Source organism: Acanthaster planci, linkage group LG07 (genome assembly GCF_054643075.1).
Source record: "Acanthaster planci isolate LZ-2023a linkage group LG07, COTS_SCS, whole genome shotgun sequence".
NCBI classification, from domain to species: domain Eukaryota; kingdom Metazoa; phylum Echinodermata; class Asteroidea; order Valvatida; family Acanthasteridae; genus Acanthaster; species Acanthaster planci.
This window is the reverse complement of record NC_141783.1, coordinates 12,481,520-12,503,365: the sequence shown is the minus strand read 5'-3', so window position 1 is coordinate 12,503,365 and position 21,846 is coordinate 12,481,520. Positions and strand designations below refer to the sequence as shown.

At 40.6% G+C, this 21,846-nt stretch overlaps 1 protein-coding gene across 3 annotated transcripts in view; it reads left to right on the top strand.

Annotated features, from left to right (window-relative positions):
* The window catches only part of LOC110981857 (sodium/calcium exchanger 3-like), a 35,330-nt gene that overhangs the window by 2,422 nt on the left and 11,062 nt on the right, over positions 1 to 21,846 (top strand). For 2 of the 3 annotated variants that reach the window (XR_015425902.1, XM_022239839.2), the window contains exons 2-5: positions 3,192 to 3,934; positions 11,900 to 12,132; positions 18,799 to 18,980; positions 21,544 to 21,773. Coding sequence is in view for 2 of the 3 variants with exons in the window: in XM_022239839.2 (XP_022095531.1) it covers positions 3,262 to 3,934; positions 11,900 to 12,132; positions 18,799 to 18,980; positions 21,544 to 21,773 (1,318 nt within the window). In the remaining variant the exon portion in view is untranslated. Of the gene's footprint in view, positions 1 to 410; positions 680 to 3,191; positions 3,935 to 11,899; positions 12,133 to 18,798; positions 18,981 to 21,543; positions 21,774 to 21,846 lie in introns of those variants that run through there. The other variant, XM_022239840.2, reaches the window with a different exon arrangement.

Genomic DNA, 21,846 nt, shown 5'->3' with positions numbered 1-21,846 from the left:
TCTGCTTCATTGTTTGAAGTTCAACTTAGACAACTGAAATCTTCCAAATGTGTTTTCATTCATAACGTGTACTGGTACATGTACAGGGATAGGACAGTGCAGATGATATCCATATTTGATGATAGAGGTAGTCCTTGAATAATTATGCAAATGAATGACATTGTATGCCAAAAGTCATCTATTCAGATGGCTGTTATTATACCAATTAATGCTAATTGCTAATAATTTACATGTAGTTGCCACAGCAGAGTTTGGTACTAAAAAGGAAGTACACATTAGCTCTATAAGTACCCGTAAGTGTGTAGAAAGCTTGGAGCAGCCAACCCAGTTATGGTAGTGTGTAGGCAGTGAATGAGAGTGCGTGGGATGCCATCACGAACCTGTAGCAGTGTGTGAGCTGGTGGCCTTCACCCCTGGAATTTGTGCATGCCAACACTACACACTTGGCTAGTGTAATAATAAGTACCGCAGTGGCGACTCGGTGTCGAGCACAACCAGCTCCATTCAGACTGTTGCCAGTGTGAAGGGGTGTGTGTGCACCCAAGCAAGCTTTCAGCGTTGATCAGCACTTCGCCGGTGTTACTGCCCGAGTGCCTTGAGGTGCTGGGTTGCTGTTGGCTGTTGAGGAGTAATAGTGCTTTGCCTCCATTGTTTAACATCAATGTTTGTGGAATATTTTGTAAGTATGCCGGTACCTGCATGTCATCAGTGTGTACTTTTAAAATCTTGTTTATACTGAATCTGTAGCCCATATTACTGGCTAATTGTCATAGAGTGATATGCGTTGGGGGTAATCTTTAACTCACAAGGAACATGACCTAGTCAATATGAACCAAATAAACCTACCGATACATGTGCATATGCATCAGTGGTGTGACTAGGGTGAAATCTCTGAGAGGATTCAGGGAAGCACACGTTTTTTTCAAGGGGGTACTGAAATCGAATGATACTGGTACAGTGTATGTATAAAACAGTGGGGGAGGGGTCCATTTGAGAGATATGGATTCCATTGATGTAACCCTGCTCCCTTGAAGTTGCACTGTTAGTTACACCACTTACGTGCATGTATGTTATATTAGACCATGGAGAAAGGACACTCACTTTTCCAGTATACATGTACATGTACCGTATGTGTACCTTTCTCACTTATGTATTCTAATGAGCCTAGAACCGGTCTTGCTATTGTACCTGCACCAAGTGGAGTGATTATTGTCCGCGTTCAGCAGGATTATTTAATGCATGTCTTCAGAAGGTATACAAGTGATCGGCTCTTTCCCCAGGAGTCCTTGGGTCATTTGCATGCTAAAAGCACAAATCGCCAGGAATGTACAGTGTACCAGTGATAGTCCGAATGCTGACTCAATTATGTACAGGTACTCAAGAGCTGGTTAGATTGTCTTCTGCTGAGTGATAGGTTTTGTCTTCCCCCAAGGGTGTTTGAGATTCATGTTGCCCAACCATAAAGAAGTGGTCGCCAAGTACGCTGTACTTGTGCGTGGACTGATACTTCATAATTATTACTTTGCCATGTTTTGCTGTGGACCTCCAAATTTTAATCATAACACGTCATCCTAATATGGTACATAATCTTAAGTTTATTTGAAAGTTTCTGCAGGCCTGATGGAAAAATTATTGTTTCAAGTTGAACTGATCTTGTTTTTATCTGATACATGTACATGTACTTGCACACTAGATTTGTTCGATACGATGTGATTTCTACAATTTATTTCAATGGTCAAGCCTCTCTTTCTGAAAAGTTAGCTTTTGTCCTGTGAATTACAACCTACGTGTACACAGTGTCTTCATGTGTACAAATCTTGTCAGCGCGATTGTAATGCAGTCATGCATCAGGGCCATGCCCTCCAGCATAGGAGTATCGTACCCGTAGTTGATTGTTGCGACCTCTACATGTATGGGTTGGTCAAGATTCAAGGGTTTTCAAATTCTGTTATTCTGATTGATGTTTTGTTATCGAAAATGGGTAACTTTGTGTGGGTTGTAGGTGTACACCCACGCTTAAGCATATTTTTCAAAGAGTAGAGTTTTAACGGAATGTGTGTGGATTACGTGTAAGCCAGCCAGCTACATGTATTAAGAGGAAAATGGGTGTAATTTTTACTTTACAAGCTTGCAATTGCCAGTAAAACGTAGATCTTTTTACTTTTATGCAAGTAAAACATAGATTTTTTTATACCCAATAGTCTAGCATACATGTACTCCATACACTAATCTAGAAAGATGGATAGAAGCAATTACAGCAGGGCTATCCTGTTTGCACACAAGTGGTACGCGCGCTTTACATTTCTCTCAAACATAACTATAACTTAACAGCATTTACATGTATAATGCACTTTCCACAATGTTTCAAAGCACCCAGTTGTGTTCTAGTACATGTATACAAATGAATTTACTGATTGTGAGAAATGAAAGCCCTTACCGGTAAGTACTCTCTTGAACGAGTCTAATGTATCAGTTTCACGGATGTGTATGGGAAGAGAAGTCCAGAGTCTTTGGGCTAGCACAGAGAAGGCACGGTCGCCATAGCAGGTTTTGGTTTTAGGTCCAGTTAGTAACTGAAGATGGGCTGTAGAATGCAATCAGAGGTGATGGGATGTAGATGATACGTCTGTGGATAGAATGATACGAGCTTCTGGAGATATAATGGGGCAAGGTTGTGGATGATTTTGAAAACAGCGAGAAGAGTTTTGAAGATGATGTGTTCATGAACTGGAAGCCAGTGAAGAGACCAAAGGACTGTGTAATGTGTTCGTGTGTCTTATTCCCAGTAACCATTCTGGCAGCAGAGTTTTGAAGGTGTTGCAATGGGGGCGATGTTTGACTTGGGCAAACTGGACAACAGGCTGTTACAGTCATCAGTGTGAGATGTGATGTGTGCATGGACCAATCTCTCTGTTGAGGAACTGGTCAGATATTTCTTAATCTCTCAGACCAATAGGGTGTTGTGACTTTGCAAAATGCGTGCACTTGCTCAAGTTAAAACTTCTGCGGGAATGTAATGGCCTGGCAGGAATGGCGTCTCCTCAGATTTGCCTGTACATTTAATGAAGATGATGAGTGTATGCTCCCAGTGCTTTCCTTTAGTCGTATGCATAAAGTTTTTAATGTGTGTTTAAGTGTGTTTTGAAACCTGCCCCAATAATTTCAACCATCTTGTTTTTTATTTTCTGCAGGAGAAGTTGAAGCAAGGAATATTGTGAATCTTGCACTGGGGTATTAACTGATCCGATCACAAACTGAACAATGGAGAATGTGACAGACGAGCCCAGGGTCTGTGAGGGCCTGATCCTACCACTGACTGACGAGTCCGGTTGGAGTCTTGGGTCGCGGATAGCGCTTTACTTTGTGGGCCTGATCTGGAGTTTCTTGGCTGTGGCTATTATCGCCGATGTGTTCATGGTCTCCATTGAAGTCATCACCAGTCGGACTCGGCTGCTCAAGATCGCCAACCCAGACTTCCCCGGCGGCATTGAGGAAGTGGAGATCCGCATCTGGAATGACACGGTGGCCAACCTGACCCTGATGGCCCTGGGCTCCAGCGCCCCGGAGATCCTGCTCTCCATCATTGAGATCGCCGGCAATAACTTCAAGTCGGGCAAGCTGGGGCCCAGCACCATCGTGGGCTCAGCCGCCTTCAACCTGCTGGTCATCACGGCCGTCTGCATCATGGCCATCCCCAAGGGCGAGTGCAAGGGCATCCGGATGATCAAGGTGTTTGCCACCACCACCGCCTTCTCGATCTTTGCCTACATCTGGCTCTACCTGGTCCTGCAGGTGATCAGCCCCAACAAGATTGAGATCTGGGAGGCGGTGGTCACCTTCATCTGTTTCCCCATCTTGGTGGTGGTTTCCTACATGTTTGACCGAGACTTCTGTGGCACCAAGAAGCATGAGCCGGATATGGAACTCGGAATAGGTGGGTGTACAGCATTTACCTGCTAGTAACTCCTTTTTTCCGCTATCGAATGTTTGATCATGTTATTTACAATCATTCATAACTTACTGTTTGTTTTACCGACAGTTACATACATGTACATAAAAGGACGGTTAACATTTAACCTACATGTACGTGTATGTTTAATAGATGTTGGTAGGAAAAATCCTGCCTGTACTGTGTGTATGTGTAGCTCATTTCAATTATCTTTGTAAAATACTCCCAAACTGAACGTTACAATATTTGCAATATTACATTAATTTAACTGAAACACACAGGCAATATGGCAATCCATAGCCGTCCAGTGAGCGTGTGACCACTCGTTGTCCAAGCCTTCGTATTGATCGCACACTTTGCAATGCACGGTGTGCACAAGCAGTTATATCGATTGCAGACATTAATAACAGTTGGCATTGTACATGGACATGTACCCATTTACATGTAGATGTATGTGTACTCCTTTATATGGATACAATATGTAGCAGAGCCTTTTTAAATTGTAACAACTTTCAGGGTCATGTACCGGTACCATACAGTAATATGCACATGTATCGCGTGTCGACTGCCTACAGCTGGCTGTCCATAGACCATAGACTGTGCACATTTTCAGAAGCACAATCAAAGCATTATTCTCCAGGGAGTTTTCCTCTTTCTAAAGGCAAATTTCAAAATTTTTTCCATTGTACGGGTACCTTGGTGAGGACATGGAGGTTCACCATTTTAGACATTCCGATAAAAATGAAAGCACACATTTGGATTCATTTAATGAAAAGATACATGAACACTTGAAGAATATTAATTTGTCCTGTGAACCTTCCTCAAACATTGCAGGAGACTGTACTCTTGGTACTCGTACTTTTCCTCTATTGCAAGTTGTCAAACACTGTAAAAGATGTGAAGTAGTTGTTAAAATCTCCATGCAAAATGAAAATACCCTTGAATTTCAGGCTTACCGTACAGTACATGTACCATGTACATATATGCCCATCCATGTACATCGTACATATGCAAAGATGTCAGATTCTTCTAACACAAATATTAATTAAGTCATTGACTGTGAATAGTGGCCACCAATGCAAATGTACCGGTAGGAACAACTTCAGTGAAGCTGAACTAGTCAACAAGGTCTATACATTCCGCTGCTGCATGCTTCTCCATGCATGACTGATTTCTGTTTTCCATAACTAATGAAGCCAGCGTGAGGCCAGACTTCAGTGATTAACCTATGGTAACACCCAGCACATGTACCAGTAGGACTTTTGTCTTTAATGTCCATGTACTGGTACATGTACATTTGCAGAGCTGCAATTTGCAATGTGATATTCACAACCAAGTTGGCAGATGACATTGAAATGGCAAAACGGCAAGTGCTGTGTGCAAATAGACTAACCCCCCCCTTGACTCTTACAGTTTGGGCATCACAATTCCATCAAATTTTATTGTACCGGTATTTTGCATTCCATGCTCCTTCAAACAACAGCGCGTAATGCAGTGTCTGCCATAGCAAAATGCCTGCTCACATCAAATCAAACAGGAGGCGTGGCTTGAGCGTGGCTGAATGAGTGGTTTGTATCTGAAATTTGATAAAGTTCAAGTTTGCATATTAATCTACAGCCTGGCTTTCAATAATTAAAAGTTAATTGCACATGGATACGTACTGGTACATGTATGTAACTGCCCGTGCCAGTACATTTTTGTATTTATCTTGATCTACCTTTACGCAAGGCAATCAGACCTTGTGTTGGAGTTATTCCTGACTCCTGGAGAATACAATGTAGATGTATTTTTGATGAATAATAACACATGTACATGTATATGGCAGGTTCCTCAAAATATGGACCATTATATAATGTTCAACTTTAGGGGTTCATTTTTCCTGAAAACACAGCACTGAATTAATTTCCAATGTTTGTTGTAATGAGGGAAGTCAAGGCTGATATCTGGAACAATGATGACCGTGTCAACCTTTCAACTTAATTGGAGTTAATTAATTAAAGTCTTGAACGTTAGCAATTTTGAGGGACATGAACTCCCTGTTAAAATCTGAGCAAACAGAATTTACTGAGGAGTGATAATCCCCGAGGTTATTTTACACAGATTTATATGTGGTGAAAGGTGATAATATTCAACATATTAAAACCATAATCACGAAATTAAAAAGTACCTCTTACAATTAATCGGGTCTCGAAGTCGGCAGTCACGAATGTCATTCAATTCTGTCATTAGTGTCAAAAAAATCAACTGCAAAAAAAGCGAGTAAAATCCATATATCGATGTACAACACAAGCTTTAAAAAAGAGTGCAAAAAAGCACCGCCAAACCATCATCCTTTTAGGACTGGACTGATCACATTTTCTTCAAGTATGTTCCTGGAAACCGCAGTCCAAAATACCAATGGTGGCGATTTTGCGGCTTCCATCAATCTCTCGCGGTGACGTTAGAGAAACATTTCGTTTCTGTCAAAATTATCGAACGTAATCAAAATTCTGTCAAATATAATGTTCGCAACGAACATATTGTACTCATTATAAATTTTTGATGCAGCCAAACTTAAAGATAATTTTTGGCGGTCGAAATATACAAGACCTGGCAAATATGTTGGTATAGCGAGAGTGATTATAAACGGTAAGAGAATGAAGACAGCCAAACTTTTCTCATCAATTTTGTGCTCTTTTTTGTGGCTTATATTTTGTAAAATTTATTTCTTAGGTGCTTTAAAATAGTCGAAAAATAAACTGAATTCTCCTTCTTGTTGAGAGAAGTTTTGAAATCAAGTCCTCTGGTGTAAACACTTTGACGTAAAACTTTATATGAATTCAACTCCATTTGATTTCCACTGGTAGCCAACCAAATGTCCACCATAAGTACATATTATGCCTAAGTATCCCCATATAATCATTTTTATAGATCTGAAGGTGCTAATTTGTATTTTACATGATCAAAGTCACTCTTTTAGAAGTTTTGAAAAATGACAGCCGAGGTTGCATTTTGGTCCATTTTATGAAGAACATGCCATATACATGTATTCAATCAGAATCGGCTGTAATTCCTACAGATTTTTGAAAAAATTCCTCCCAGAACTTAAGAAAAAAACAACCCTGGAGTAAATTACAGCACCAGAGTTAGAAACCCAGACCTTATGGCTTACTGCATCCAACAAAATCATTTAGAACCAGATTTTGTCCCTGCATTGCACATCTCAGGTTGTTGATGGGGTTGCTTTAAAAAAGTTCTTTTGCACTACACTGTATCAATGAGACTGTTGTATTGTGTGCTAGAGAACAAAAAACCTTGAATATGCCCCCCCCGAAAAAAAATAATTGGAAATGAACGGAAAGTGACCTTTAGTTCATTATTTTTAGCAAATACCGGTAGCTGAAATTTCCCTGTTGTTATTTGGTTAGATGATGCAGGGTGATCAAACATGGAATTCAGAAGTTGAACGTCTGTACTTAGTTTTGACAGCTATATATAAATAGGAAGTTGTTAATTAAGAAATATAAGCCATGGCAGGTAACAGACTGGAGTTATCGAGGAAATGTCCAATTTTAACTGCCTTCTTAGAACACGTACACTGTACTGTACATGTACATGTATGCTTTACTGGATTGAAACTAACACTTTTATTAAAAGCGTTTTTTTTAACTTTATTACGAGTAGTTTCATTTCGAGTAGCACTCGAGAATTTTGAACTGTGGTAGATAGTTCAGGCTTTTTGGTGTCTCAAACAAATCTTAACCAAATATTAAGAAACGTTTCAAGGCAAAGCCAGCTACTGGTAATGCCAATTGAATTCACATGTACATGTGAACCCCAGATCAGTTACTAAGTAGCACAAGACATAGAATTATAACTTCTCCCAGGGTAAGTCAGCCTTAACTCTTGGCTGTTCTGTTCAAAGAAATTGTCCAAACATACCCTTAAGGAGGGAACACACCAATTACCGAGCATGCGAGAATATCAGCGCCTCAGGACTGTATGTACATCAGTTGCAAGAGGTAGTTGTTTGACTAAGCGATTTATTCAGTGTGATGATTTTGTTATCCCTGTCCTGGGACTTACCCGGTACATGTACATAAGACAACTACTCCATCACATGCCATCAGCCAACATGGCGGCATCTGAAGGCACCATTCATTGTAACCTTTAATTCCCATGGATCAATGGGTGGCCACTGGCGGTTGCTAGGAGATTGTCTGGTAACTTCAGACGAGACAGTGTCATGCAAGAGGAACGCATCACCTGATGCATGAGTCAGTTATCAGATCCAGAACAAGCATTTTGAACCACCACTATAGCACCAATCCTTGATGAGGTTACCAACTGGCTCCAGACTGTCTAGATTCTAGACAATCAACCTTTTACATTTTTCTGCCATCTGGAGGGATCTGGGGACACTGGAGAAAAATTTTTAATAATGGAAAAGAAAAAATGACATTGTTTGTGGTGCTTGTGCCAAGTAACTTTTTTTTAATTGGTTTGGAGCCAAGAGTTTCTTGGGAAAGAGATTCTTAGATTAGGCGCAAAATTGCTACCCAAGGTTCCGCATGAGCATTAGGCGTTAAATTTTTACTATTTAAATTTTTATAAGTTTCCTTTGTGCCAGTTGTGAGAGCGACTTGTGGCAGTAGGTGAAATGAATAACTGGTACCGTACATCATTCGGTTATAATCATCCATTCATCACTGTCATACAAGATGTTTTTTTGCAAAGGGTTCAAAATTGAGAAGATGTGGACTATTCCTAGAAAAAAATCTATTGAACAGCGAATCTGTCAGGTTCATTTCTGAGTCAGTCACAAGTGTACATTTGCATTTTGCATTCAGTTCTACCTGCAGTTGACCTAGGATCATGTTTCATTGCTTTTGATATCAACAGCACAGATTGGACCCTGGTTTCCCATTGGACATTATATACCCATAATTCAGATAATCCACAAACGCCTCAGGTGGATTATATACAGTTACCATCACCATGGCTACATGTTGCATCCTGTGAGTCTAGCCTTTGCTAACCAGTCAGTGCCTTTGGGATCTCATTAATTAGGGCGTACTCTAAAAACAGCCGCCATGAAGGTCACTAAAGGTCAGCCCGGTCGCCATGAAGGTCACTAAAGGTCAGCCCGGTCGTCTCAGTCGGTTGCTGAGGAAATGACTGCAAGTCACGAGAAGTCCCTGGTTATTTTGGCTTGGATTTTGAGTGTTTGTTTTTGCGTTGTTGCCATGCAACAAGACATGTGGGTGTTGCCTCCACCCAATTTGGTTCCAAACTTTTCCACAAATAGGCAGTTGAAATACAGTACACTTCCTGAACTGAAGGCTTTATTCGGACAATGACGTCAAGTTTTTGTTGACGCTGATCAGGCGAAACCCACACTTGACAATTTCAAGGCTTTAAGTCATTGAGTCATTCCACACTTACCCTGCTTGTTTAAATATGAAACTTAATTCTTCAGGAATCCTGAAAGCTGGTGGTCACTCTCAGAGTCAGCAGCCAGAAAAGAAAACATTGTGTTGAGGGAAATACATACATGTATATAAATGCAGAGATGTCAACTTTACACATGGGTGTTTTTACACATGTTCATGTAACAGTTGGTCTCAAGTGTGTGGTACAACGATACGCAGTAATACCAAATTTCATTTCAAAACAAGTTTGATTAGTTGTATTACAGCTGTACAGTGTATAAACATTTTGTGAAACTATAGTAAAGTTTCAGTAATTGAGAAAATTCTGGGAACCTTCTCAACTTTTAAAAGTCAAATACACATTGTTGGGGCTAGATGAAGATTGAGGCCAAAGATCAATGTCTCTTGACTTTTTCCCTTTATTACCAAATTTGATTGGTTTCTTTTAGAACTCTTGTTCCTTGAGTACCAGTTGCATTCTCACAAAAAGTGCAGAAAGTGAAAAATTGCAATTGCTATAAGTCATGTATTTTTGCCTCTTCTGACAGTAAAATGGGTTTAATGGTTTTTAGAAAGCTTTTCAATACATGTTTTGAAGCCGGTACTTCTATGGCCAACTTGACTTTTTTCCAAGGCCAGGAATATGAATAAAATGGGAACACTAACACTAACTGATGATAGGTTTTTGTTATTTTTGTCATTTTTATCTGTTTCTACATTAAAGTAGAACTAGACAAGAGTACATGCACAGTATAGTCCATTTAATGCCTGCATTTTCACATTGATTGATGACATCTTGCTTTGCTGTCATCATAAAAATTTTCCTTAATGCAGGGAACGGCAACTATTCTATTGTTGGGACTGGTTGCTTGACCTTTGTGACCTTAATGCATGTTCACCGACAGATTATCAGTCGCTGCCATTCAATTTCCCTGCATTCATGCTACTCATATAACCTGTTCCAGTTTAAATGTACATGTACCCAGGTTTTGTAGTAACAAATACATACAAGTACATGTATGCACCCCATATGTGATGTGATCTGCAAACCCATTGGATGTTGCTGAACTTGTTTTGGAGATAATGGCAAATTAGTCTCCTAATATTTATTGAACAATTTCAGATTTATTTACCTTTTCAGTATCCAAATAATTCTTGTTTGATGAAATTACAACTTGAATTAGAAATTTATCAGTCAGTCCAATTTGTGTAATCTCAATGAAATTTTATCTCAGAACTTTAAAGCTTGATTTCTTAAAATGAGGTCAGCAGGTTTCTTATAACTTCCCGAGAGCATAACTCGAGGTATAGACAACCTAGAATGATGAATCAGACAGTTTTGAAATTCAGCACAGTGTCCTCGTTCAATTGATGAAGATTTCAAATAATTTACAAACCAGCCCAATTACAGGATGAAGTGACAATTATGAAGACAGTGCAGAAATGTTCAGTTTTGGAGGTGGGAGGAAAACCTGAGATAAATTTTCCAGGAAAACCCTCGGCAATAAAACATAAAAACAACAAATTTCATTGTGAGGTTTTTTCCAGATCACTTAACAAATGTACTGTACATGTATAAACTTGTACATGTACATGAATGGGGCATAATCAGACCAAAAGCGAAAGGATGTAGTGGTCGGTAGGTTGGTATAGGGACGAATTCTCACCACAAGTTAGTTTTTCTGGTCTGAAATGGTTGCATGGTTCAATAATATTTGCCCTATTGTGTACATGTATATGGTTGTTAAATGGAAATTTGATGTGAAGGTGCCATGCATTTTTATGAAGTAACACAGTTTACAAAAAAAACTCTTTAAAAGCCATGATTTTAAAGGCCGTAATAATGGATGTTAAGGTCAATATCAGCACGTGTAATGATGTACATGTAGTTATCCAAGGACCCCCATCATATTCATCAGGACACCAGGTATTAGTACATGTACATGTATACATTTGGTAAACAAGGCATAGTTGTTTTGTTGCCATATACATGTATACCTGTACTTGTCCACGTAAAGCTTCTGTTTTTCACATTTAACATGACTAGATTTTTATGTACCGGTAGAAAAGCTGACGTGATGAGTTTCCTTGACGCATGTACCCAGGACCGGTATGTGCATGCACAAGTGTGTGACATATGGTACAGAAAGTGCAATTGTCAACTGAACATACATGTACACAGAAAAAAATTGAAAAAATTGCTCAAGGGATCTCCTTTATTAAAAAGAAGGTCCACGAAGGTCCTCCATGTTCGTGTACAATGTGTTACATGTGTGTTCCTTACATACATCCTTGAAGGTTGGGGCTAAAATGACACCTCAATTCCCTAGATACAGTGTTTTCCCAAGTAGTCTTCAGAATCCTCCTAAATTCTCCATTCTGTAAGAAAACAAATGCGTTACGTGTTTAACCATTTCAAGGGGCATCATCATCACTCTACAGTGGTATAGCCTTAGAATAATTTATCTGTGTCCACCTGTAAAAGGGCCTCCTACCCCTACATGTACATTTAATCGGTCTCCCCGCATTCTTCCGACAGCTGAAGGTTCTCCGTTCCTGTCCGCCGGCCATGTGGACAAGAAGGCCGTGGCTGAGTTCATGCGTGAGGTTGGGCGGCACCCGGATCTTGACGAGTCGACCATCGCACAGCTGATTGCCTTGGAGGCCCAGAAGCATGAGGTGCACTCCCGCAGCTGGTACCGCGTCAACGCCTCCAGGGCCCTGCTGGGGCAGAAGAAGATCGAGCAGGAGGTGGAGCCTCGCGTTCTGGAAGTAAGAGTCGAACTTGAATCGCCACCCCTTGGGGCAAAGTTAAGGCCCAATTATTAGGGCTGGTTTATCCAATGGGCACAGTAGGCACTGTGCCAAAGGCCTACAAACAATTCCGGGGTCCTCATAAAATTTGATTGCCTAGGAAAATACCTCAGTGCGTCATAAAATACACACCGTTGTTTTTTAAGCTTTAACTTCCCTCTTTGAATTTTATACTGGAAAAGTGTCAGACCATCTGGTACACTACTGTACAGCTGAGCATCAGCATGAAATAAAATTCAAAGCTCCAGCACTCACCAGTGTGAAGTTGAGTCCATGTAATACTGGTACAGTACTTGTACATCTACCGGTAACTAGGGCTTATGATGCCGAGTCTGGCCCTTGTTCCAATCTGTGACATTCAAGGGCAAGGTACATGTACATAGCTGATTGCCTTTCTAATTAGTGCATTAACCCTCCTATGGTTTTACAGCACAAATGTGCACAAATGCCCACAGTCACTGGTGAGCATGTAGTTTCTATATGGAACTCAAACATGCACAGGTTCAGTGTGTACACAGTAGGTTGTCAGCACAAAATGACCCAGGGTCTTTTGTGCAGTCCTCTTCACTGCATTTGGTTTACTGCACAATTATGCACATGAAACAGTGAAGCACGGTTCTTAGGCAGCACAAAAGTGCAATCTGATATTCCTGTGAGGGACAGTTAGTGCAGTGCACAACACAACACAGCTGTGCTTCTTTGAGGTGTTCACCAAATGACCCAAAGAGTGACTTCAGCATAGGAGGGTTAATTAATTATACCTCCTATGCTGAAGTCACTCTTTGGGTCACTTGGTAAACACCTCAAAGAAGCACAGCTGTGTCATGTTGTGCACCGCACCAACATGCAAGAGAGTGACCTTGGGCACTTGTGCACATTTGTGCTGTAAAACCAAAGGAGGGTTTTTGACGAAAATGTTTTGTAAGTGACCAGGATCCGCAGTTGGGGACTCACAAAATGTGACCACACACTGACACAAGACCGCGGAGGGGTAGGGGATGTACCGGTAGGTGCATTATAACGTGTTCCAGTTTTGTTGAAGTCAACTTTGTGCAGAAGAAAATAAATGGCAAAGTTTTCTTGACCCAAAAAATGTTGTTCAAAACTGGAGGGATTCCGAAGGTAGGGTCTATGTTGGTTTGTAATGTTTAGTATTAATATCGTTCATTTCTGGTAATGACACCAAGGATTCCTTAAAAGTGCCCAGGCACTGTAGCCCATAAGCCTGAAGAAACCTGTAGAGAGGAGACAGTGAGAAGCAATTACAATTTGGGAGGTGGGAGAAAACCCCAGAGGAATAATTTGGGTAAAACCCATGAAATCAGTAGCAACTGAAAAGCCAATTCACATGTGGACCAAGACAGGATTCGAACCCGGACCGCTGAGGTGGAAGGCTTGGAAAGAACCACTACAACAACCTGACTCCCTGACCGTAACTTGAGAATGAATAATTGAGATTAATGTGCACTGAAAAAAAAATCATTGCTTTTGGTAAAGTTTCTACAAAATACATTGTCCATCTTTTCAAATATTTTAAAATTTTTCCAGTTGGTAAGTTGCTCTTTCCATGTATTTACATTTTTGCAAGGAAATTAACTCTTCTTAAAAAATGTTGACAGTAGACTTTTTCTTGTCTTTGTGTAACTTTTCATGTTCAGCATGCACAAGTAATTTCAACAGTTGTCTACTCGCCAACAGTTTGTTCAGGATGTAGGCCATGCATATCACAGTGTACTGTCGGTCAGCTTTCCAGGCACCACCTCAGGCTAAGGCAGCAATAAAAAAAAAAATTATCAACAGTGTGCTTAATATGCTCGTTACGCTTAGCCAAGCATCCTCATAAAATATTGATCGCCAAGGCGATAGCCATTGCACAGCTCTGCAAGACACTACCGGTATCTCTGGATTCAGAGTCCATGATAAATGGGTGATGGGGTGGTGTTGCACTTTCAATTCATCTGCTAAAGCTCAGAGAGGCACAAACGATGTTTGCTGAAACAAGTCACTTAATGTATACTGTAGACTTGTTTACATTTCAGCCGATTACATGTGTACTTCTGTGTATTTACATGCAGTTACATGTATTTTTAAGGACTTGACCTCTAAATAGGTGTTAAAGAGTTTACACTCTGGCATTTCAAGCAAACCAGGTGTTCTAAAGGAAATAGGTCAGCTAGAAAGATCACTAACTGAAAGGACTTAGCCATGTAATTCTGCCAGAAGTGCAAATATTCCAGTGTAGCTTAGTTCACGTACATGTACCGGTATATGTACAGCGTGTTAGATTCCTTTTCACAACATTTAGAAAACAATTAATCATGCATACCTACAATGTACTCGTACTTGCATCTTTAACAGCAAGCAAGTGTTCTGCAGCATTAAATTGTAAAATGCCACAGCTTTGTGACAGCTTAGAATGCACTTCAAACACCTTTCAAGCTAAGTAAGCAGAGCTGTCAATTTTGGATTTTTGCCCTGCCAGAAGTGTATTGTGACACTGTATTTTACTCCGTGTTTGCCCCTGAAGGCTTGTGAAAAACCACAAGCATACTCGGGTGGGACTCGAACCCACGACTTCCTGCTTACTACTTAGTGCAGATGTCTTTTACCACTCGACCACCGAGCTTGCCGGTGTCCGCTGGCTGGGTCCAGTCGGATGCATTGGGTACCGCGAACAACTATTTTTTAAGGACGGATTTGCACCGCGGAGATCTGAATTAATTTTTGGATGCTTTATAACAAAGCATACAGGTTTTTTCCACCTTTTGAAAATGAAATGTGTCTAGTTTTTCCAAGAATGTACAGTTGTATATGATGACACCAGGTTGATTCATTTCAAGATCAAAATTTTTTTCATGCCAGGCATGCTATCATTTGATAGAAGTTGCCCCATAAAAGAAAAGGTCACTGGATGAGGCTGCATCTTTCATGCTTTAGGACTTTCCAGCATCACCATGTCTTAGAGATGGGAAATTTGCACTTAACATGATTATCGTGCCGAGAAGAGCATGGCTCGAAGGTACGGAAAGACATTTTGCCATGTATCTGTGATGGGTCAGTTTTGCTGCAGCTTTGGGACCTTGTTTAAGATGTTGTTTTGTTCAATTGGCCTTTTGAATGCAGAATATTGGCACATACGGTTTACTCTCAACAAGAATTGCTAACAGAAAACCAGAGCAGGACTAAAGACCACTAGGATTTTAAGAAAAATAAATCACTGATTAGAATTACAGGTTTTTAAAATTTTTTTCAAATTATGAAATTCAGTGGTAAGTGTTAATTTCTAAAAAACTACTAACAATGTTAATGGCATTTTAAAAAACGAACATTTGTAGTGAAGTCTTTATTTCCACTTCTATTCATACATGTAGGTGAATGATCTTAAGGTATACACCCATGAAATGGCTGCTGCAGTGAAAATAAAATGGGCACATCCCACTTGAGGTTATCATGTGCATTCAGGAACTAGTGATGCACCTGTGAGGTCACGCATGCTGCATTTCTGATCTAATTGCGTCCTCTTGAGTGGAGAATGGGATCCATTCATCATCAGCTCCATGTACCTGTACCACATCTGCCATTTTTTTGTGGAGCTCAGAATTTGCTTTACTCTATCTTGCGTTTTGTGATGATTTGACCAGATTGGGTCGATTGGATTTGATTCAGTTCACTTCAGTAACCTTTCCTTTCACATTACTGAGGCAACTTAAAAGCCATAGCTTGTGTGTGGATGTGCCCAGCAGTACAGGACAAATCAAGAGAAACAGCTGTCACAGGCTAATTCAACAAGTTAGACACATGAATGATAATTAAATATATAGCAGATAAACAAGGTAAATGTGCCATTCAGGCTCAACAAAATCGTGAATATTTTATTATTTTTGCAACATATGGGAACAAACATGGAACCCGGCACATGTCTCCTTGGACCTTTACGTTTGTTTGTCATTGATATTATACAGTAAAATTGCTCAGATTTAATTCACGCTGTTAAAGATGAATGCTTTCGGTACATGTAACTTTACTTTTTTCAGTTTTATTTGCTTAGGAAAATACATGTAAATGCAAATCATGCTTATTTTTCCAGCAACGAAAGAAATTATGTTTTTCCGTCTTTTGAAATATTGTTTCTGCGGTGAAATGCCTGGGCACTCATGATTGGGAGGTTTCTAAGTCCATTTTGAAGACTTTTACATTGTAGTCTGTCGGTTATCATGTACTAATATTATTGGACGCACTGGGAAAGTCATAAAGGTGTACGTACATGTATATGATATATGTACGTTATGAAACTTGCCTGTCAAAATGCTGGATCATTAACATATTACTGATATTAGTCAGTTAGTGTGAACTCAGTTTTACTCAGGGTGCCGTACATGTACCTGCATCTTTTTGGCTTATCAGCTAAATGTAGTATAGGTCCCAGCACTACACGTTCACCTGTACAAGTTAGACAGGAATTTATGTTTAATTCAACAGTGTACATGTACATGTACGTGTTGGTGAAAAGATACAGCAGTTGTTACTGTACATGCTTGTAAGATAGATCCGCACTGTACACATACATGTACACCCATTCCGAAATTTGTGCGGAAATATGGTGCCTTGTGGAGACCCAGAAGAATGGGTTGAATAGGTCTCCACAAGGAATTTTTTAAAGGAGAATAGGTCTCCACAAGGATTCACGAAACTGATATTTGGAAATTACTTATATAGGAGAAATTTTAATGTGTAGGAATCGGTCGCAAATTGAAGTGTTTCATAACAGGGACAACCGGTTGAAATTTCAGTCCGGGAGAGTGATTTGAGTTGAAATGGGAGCATTTTCAAAACATTTTTTCACACGTGACCGAATTAGTACTGGAGGACAAAGCCATGTCTCCACAAGGATACAAATTTCAGAATGGATGTATCCTTGTGGAGACCTATACACCGTTAGAAATTCCTTGTGGAGACCTATTCAACCCATTCTCCTAGGTCTCCACAAGGCACCATATTTTGGCACATCCACATACATGTATACATGTAAGCGTGGCTGTTAAGCACACTGTAAATGAATACTGGTAATTCCACAGTGACTGGGGCTGGTGTGTTTATTTATAAATATCCCTAATGCTGCCAGCAGATGGGCAGATGCCTTTCATTCTGCGTGTAATAGTTGTCCATATTGAGATAATGATGGAGGAATCCATTACAGCGTAGTCGATACACATAGCCTGTGGGTGTGTCACTGGATGCCAAACAGGTTGGTCTTTCAGGGTGCAGACCACTAATTCAAGTGAGAATTTCTGGCCAGCTCATTAGCATTAAAAGTGCCCCCACAGTATCTTTTGAAAAAGGAGATTGTTTGGCCCCCAAAATGATGAGATTGTGTAAATCGTTGCCGGGATCAACTCCCTGGGTCTTTGAGCTTTCATATGAGAGCAGAAGGGCTAAAAACTACGGTTGAAAAATGTTCCTAAGTGCAAGAGAAAGTTGAGGGTTGCCACTGGAAAAATGGCTGCAATCAGACTTCAGAAAAATCACTTTTTGGGGGGTGATTTTGTTTTGTGGGAATAATTAAAAATGTAATTGGTTAGCCCAAAAAAAATTGAAAAGAAATTGAAAGATAAGTGACCAGCCAAGAATTTCGTTTGTGTTTCAGAAATCTCAGGGATGTTGGCGTGCATGTTACTGGGCCCTGAACAGTGCTGATTTTACACTGTTTTCAATGGGGCTTGAATCAGTGGACTGGACCCTGCAGCTGTAATTCCTTGCTCAGGAGTATGTAGAAGAGGAGCATGTGTCATTTGGCAAAATCATCTCCTTTCTGACTTCCCTTCTCAAAGTTTGCTATCAACTTAGCATGTTTAAAACAGGGATACTTTCATCTTGCCAGAGTGGCACTATCTGTGCATTTTTTTTGGGGGGGGGTAAAAGTGCATTCAGTTAAGAGGTTCACGTCAAAGGCAAAAGGTACATGTACTTCACAACATCAGAAGCTGTGAACTGGCATCCATACATTTTGAACACGAGGACATTTTGTTCAAAGTTATCAAAACTAAAGTAGGAAATCCATCAAAAAGTGGTCAATAGTTTGTGTTAGAATTATCCAATGATAAACACTTTGATTTTTTAACTCTTTCCTTGGATTGCATCTTCACAGGATGTTCAAGTTTTTTTTGGGGGGGGGGTTCCTCTCCCATACATATTCTGTATTATATTTGATATTGGATATTTTCAATTTTGCAATGGTGTGTGTTAGTATATTTCTTCATTAATATCAAATTGTATGAAGTTTATTCAGTTGTGTGTGACCATAGGTCATGGGATGTGTCCATGGTGCTTTCAGCTTCATGCTTATTGCTTGTTGATCTGGTTTACAATATTGAAACAAAGGATGCCCACACTGGGTACATGGGATTGTTTGTACACGGATCCATAATCCTATACTCTTTGGGGTCCATTGATAGTCACACTTCATTGGTAATAACTGCATATTAACTGATGGAAATGACTTGACGGAGGTGTCACTTGCATGGGCCGCTGATTAACCAAAAAAAGACAGAGTTTCCAAACACAACAACCTCACCCCATCCTCTGATTCTGTGGTAACCCTGTCTTTTTTTCTGTTTCTCTGTTCAGCTGTATCAAAAGATCAAGAACAAAGAACTGCCAGCCAACCTGCCGCAGACTGACCACTCGGCGGGAGGCACCAAGGCTGTGGTGGAGTTTAGAGCCTCCTCCTGCGCCGTGTACGAGAATGAAAAGAAAGTGCATATCGTGGTGGAGCGCTTTGGACTCATGAGCGTCCAGGCAGTTGTAAGGTACACAATTCCCTCAATATCATCTTGTTTTTAATTTTAAAAGAAATTTATAAGTCATGAGGCCAAAGTTCAATCAAAGAGATGGGAGGGGGAAGCAAGAACATGAAATTCTCAGAATATCAACATTTTGATGAATTGTTGGAATGGAAAAGCCAGATTTTGGCAAGAGTTTCATGGTGAGGCAGAGTGAGAGAAGAATTGGAGAAGAGCTTCACATTGTTAACCCTTGGTACATGTACATGTAGTTCAGTGACCTCGATCTGTCTGACTCGGGTCATTTAAGTGAATGTGTATGCTGTGACTTTTTATCCCATGTTGTACATTTCCCCTTATAAATGCACGTTGCCATGAATCCACTTTTATTTATTTGATTGGTAAATGTCCCACCTGCTAGTCTAGTTCCGACATCTCTCCCTGGGGACATTATCAAGCTATTTGTCCCCTCAGCCATTATCAAGCAGGAAAATGCAATGCCCAAAAGCATTGGCGCATATCACAGTCAGTGTCAGTGGCTCAACCTTCAGAGACTTTCAACTCTGAAATAGCGAAGAGTCACACATCCTTACCAGTGCTGGGATGGCAACTACATGAATGTTTGACAACGGTTCACTGAACTGTGTCCAATAACTTAAAGTAAGACAAACTCTTTAATGGTACAGTTCAGATGCTTGAATTGAAATATTGAGCTCCTGCATGCAGTACCACCTCCAGCAATTCCTTCTGTATAGTTTTGGAATTTGTGGGGGCGTGAATGCCTTTTGTTAAACTACATGTGGATCCTGTCTCCAGACGACCATGTACATTTTTAAGTGAAGCATTGGCTTGCAAGCAGTGTGCACCAAAGTTTTATTGTCAAGGGTCACAGAAAAGACTTTCCAATCACCCGGAAACGTTTTACTTTTTGAGGAAATATTTGTTAAGCCTTTCACTGGTTCCAAAACTGAATGTAAATTTGTTTTACATGTAACTACATGTATAAAAAACTCCCACCCGAAAAGAAATGTTGCTAAATTAGCCATTAAATTAATGCAATGACCAGTTATTTTTTTCAAAGATACATGTATGTAATACAATACTGCTGCAAACTGCTTGCTGACTCTAATGACCTAAAATACAAGAAATTGGTATGTGGGTACACCATGGAATCAATCACTTTTGTGCGAGGTATGGTTCTTGAAAGAACCGGTGAGTGTTAACTCGTTGTTTCGGCCAGTGTGCTGTGGCTGTCCTCAGGCGAGTGTGCCGGACTGGAGTTGATAGCCTGGTTATAAAGGTAATCCGGAAGCGGTGGGGCGTGGAAGGGGATTCTCGGGCTGTGTAACTCAGGCGTGCGCTGTTGCATGAAGGTGTTGGATCCTGTGGCAGTGTGGGGTGACGGAATTGGCGGAAAACCCTGGGTTCGGTTATAGGGGACCCTTATGCCAAGGGGAAGGGGACAACACCGTACCCCAAGACATCAGTTTCAAGCGCAGCGACATCTGGCGCCCACTACTAGCACCCAAGCAGACACCCACTCCCGAGCAGTAGGGTCCCCTATACCCGAAACCCATACCCCCACCCCAGGCGTTAGGGTTTTCTCTACCCGAAGCCACCCCTGTCTCCTCCCCCCCTTGGCATAAGGGTCCCCTGGCACACTCTGGTGTCTCTTCCATCATGCAAAGCTTCAAATCTTACTGATCTAAAATACAAATCTCAAAATATGGAGGGCCTGACGTTTTGATCCTAGCAGAATCTTTCTCAAAGGCAAAATGACAAGTGGACAGGACAAACAAGAGAATGATTCTCTGTTTGCGTTTTTTTTTTAACGGTGAAATAGCAACATTAGAAAAAGTGCAGCGTTTCCCTACTTCCTTCCCAAAACAAGAAGCCCAAATAAGTCAAATAAATCAGCACAATTACATGTATGTCTACTGTATGGAGTTTGCTTAAACCAGTCATTTTCATAATTTATTCTTGATATTTGACAACTGAGTGGTAATCATTAGGTGGCACAGTTATAGAGACGTAATCTCATCGTCCATTAAGTGGCTCCACTGCTGTTTTCCAATTGTGATGTGTTCGCCAATTGCGCCATCATAATCAATGCTGACCTTGTTTTAATTGCATATTTTAATCCTATAGTCTGTTAGCAGACTGACGGCCCCCATTATAGGTGAAATTTTATAGAGTAGTTTAGCAGACATGAAAAGATCAGAGTTCATAAATGTCAATTTAGTCAGGTGCATTTTGATAATTTTTTCCCAATAGTTCTGAATTCTCTAATTTTTCACACTTCCGATAGGGTGTATGATAAAGCGATTCCCTAAATAATGGAAAAGTTGCTTTGCATTCATAGACAAATTCAGTGATTGTAATACTGTCAAAAGTCATTTTCAGTGGCCCCCGCCAATGGTATTAAAGTTTGCGATGACTATCGTATGTACATGTAGCCAATGTGCCTGTGATATTATATACAAAATCCAACAATGTGCTTTCCACCATTAAAGGGGGCCATCAGGAATATGCAATAAAATGTTGCTGGATTCTTCTAAACCTGACTCCCATCGGCTCAATAATCCTGCAGGTATGAGACGGTTAATGGCACGGCAGAGGCTGGCTCAGACTACATTGCCCAACGAAGCACCCTGGTCTTTGAGCCAGGCGAGACGGAGAAGATCATCGAGATTGAGATCATTGACGATAATGAGTGGGAGCCAGATGAGACGTTCTTTGTCAAGCTGGCCATGGACCCCAGTGAGGAGGCTTGCCTGGGACATCGCTCAGTCATGCAGGTCATCATCATGAACGATGACGGTGAGACTTGAGTCCAAGTCCCAATTTCATGGCACTGCTGAGCACATGATTAAATTCACTAATAGAGCCTGGC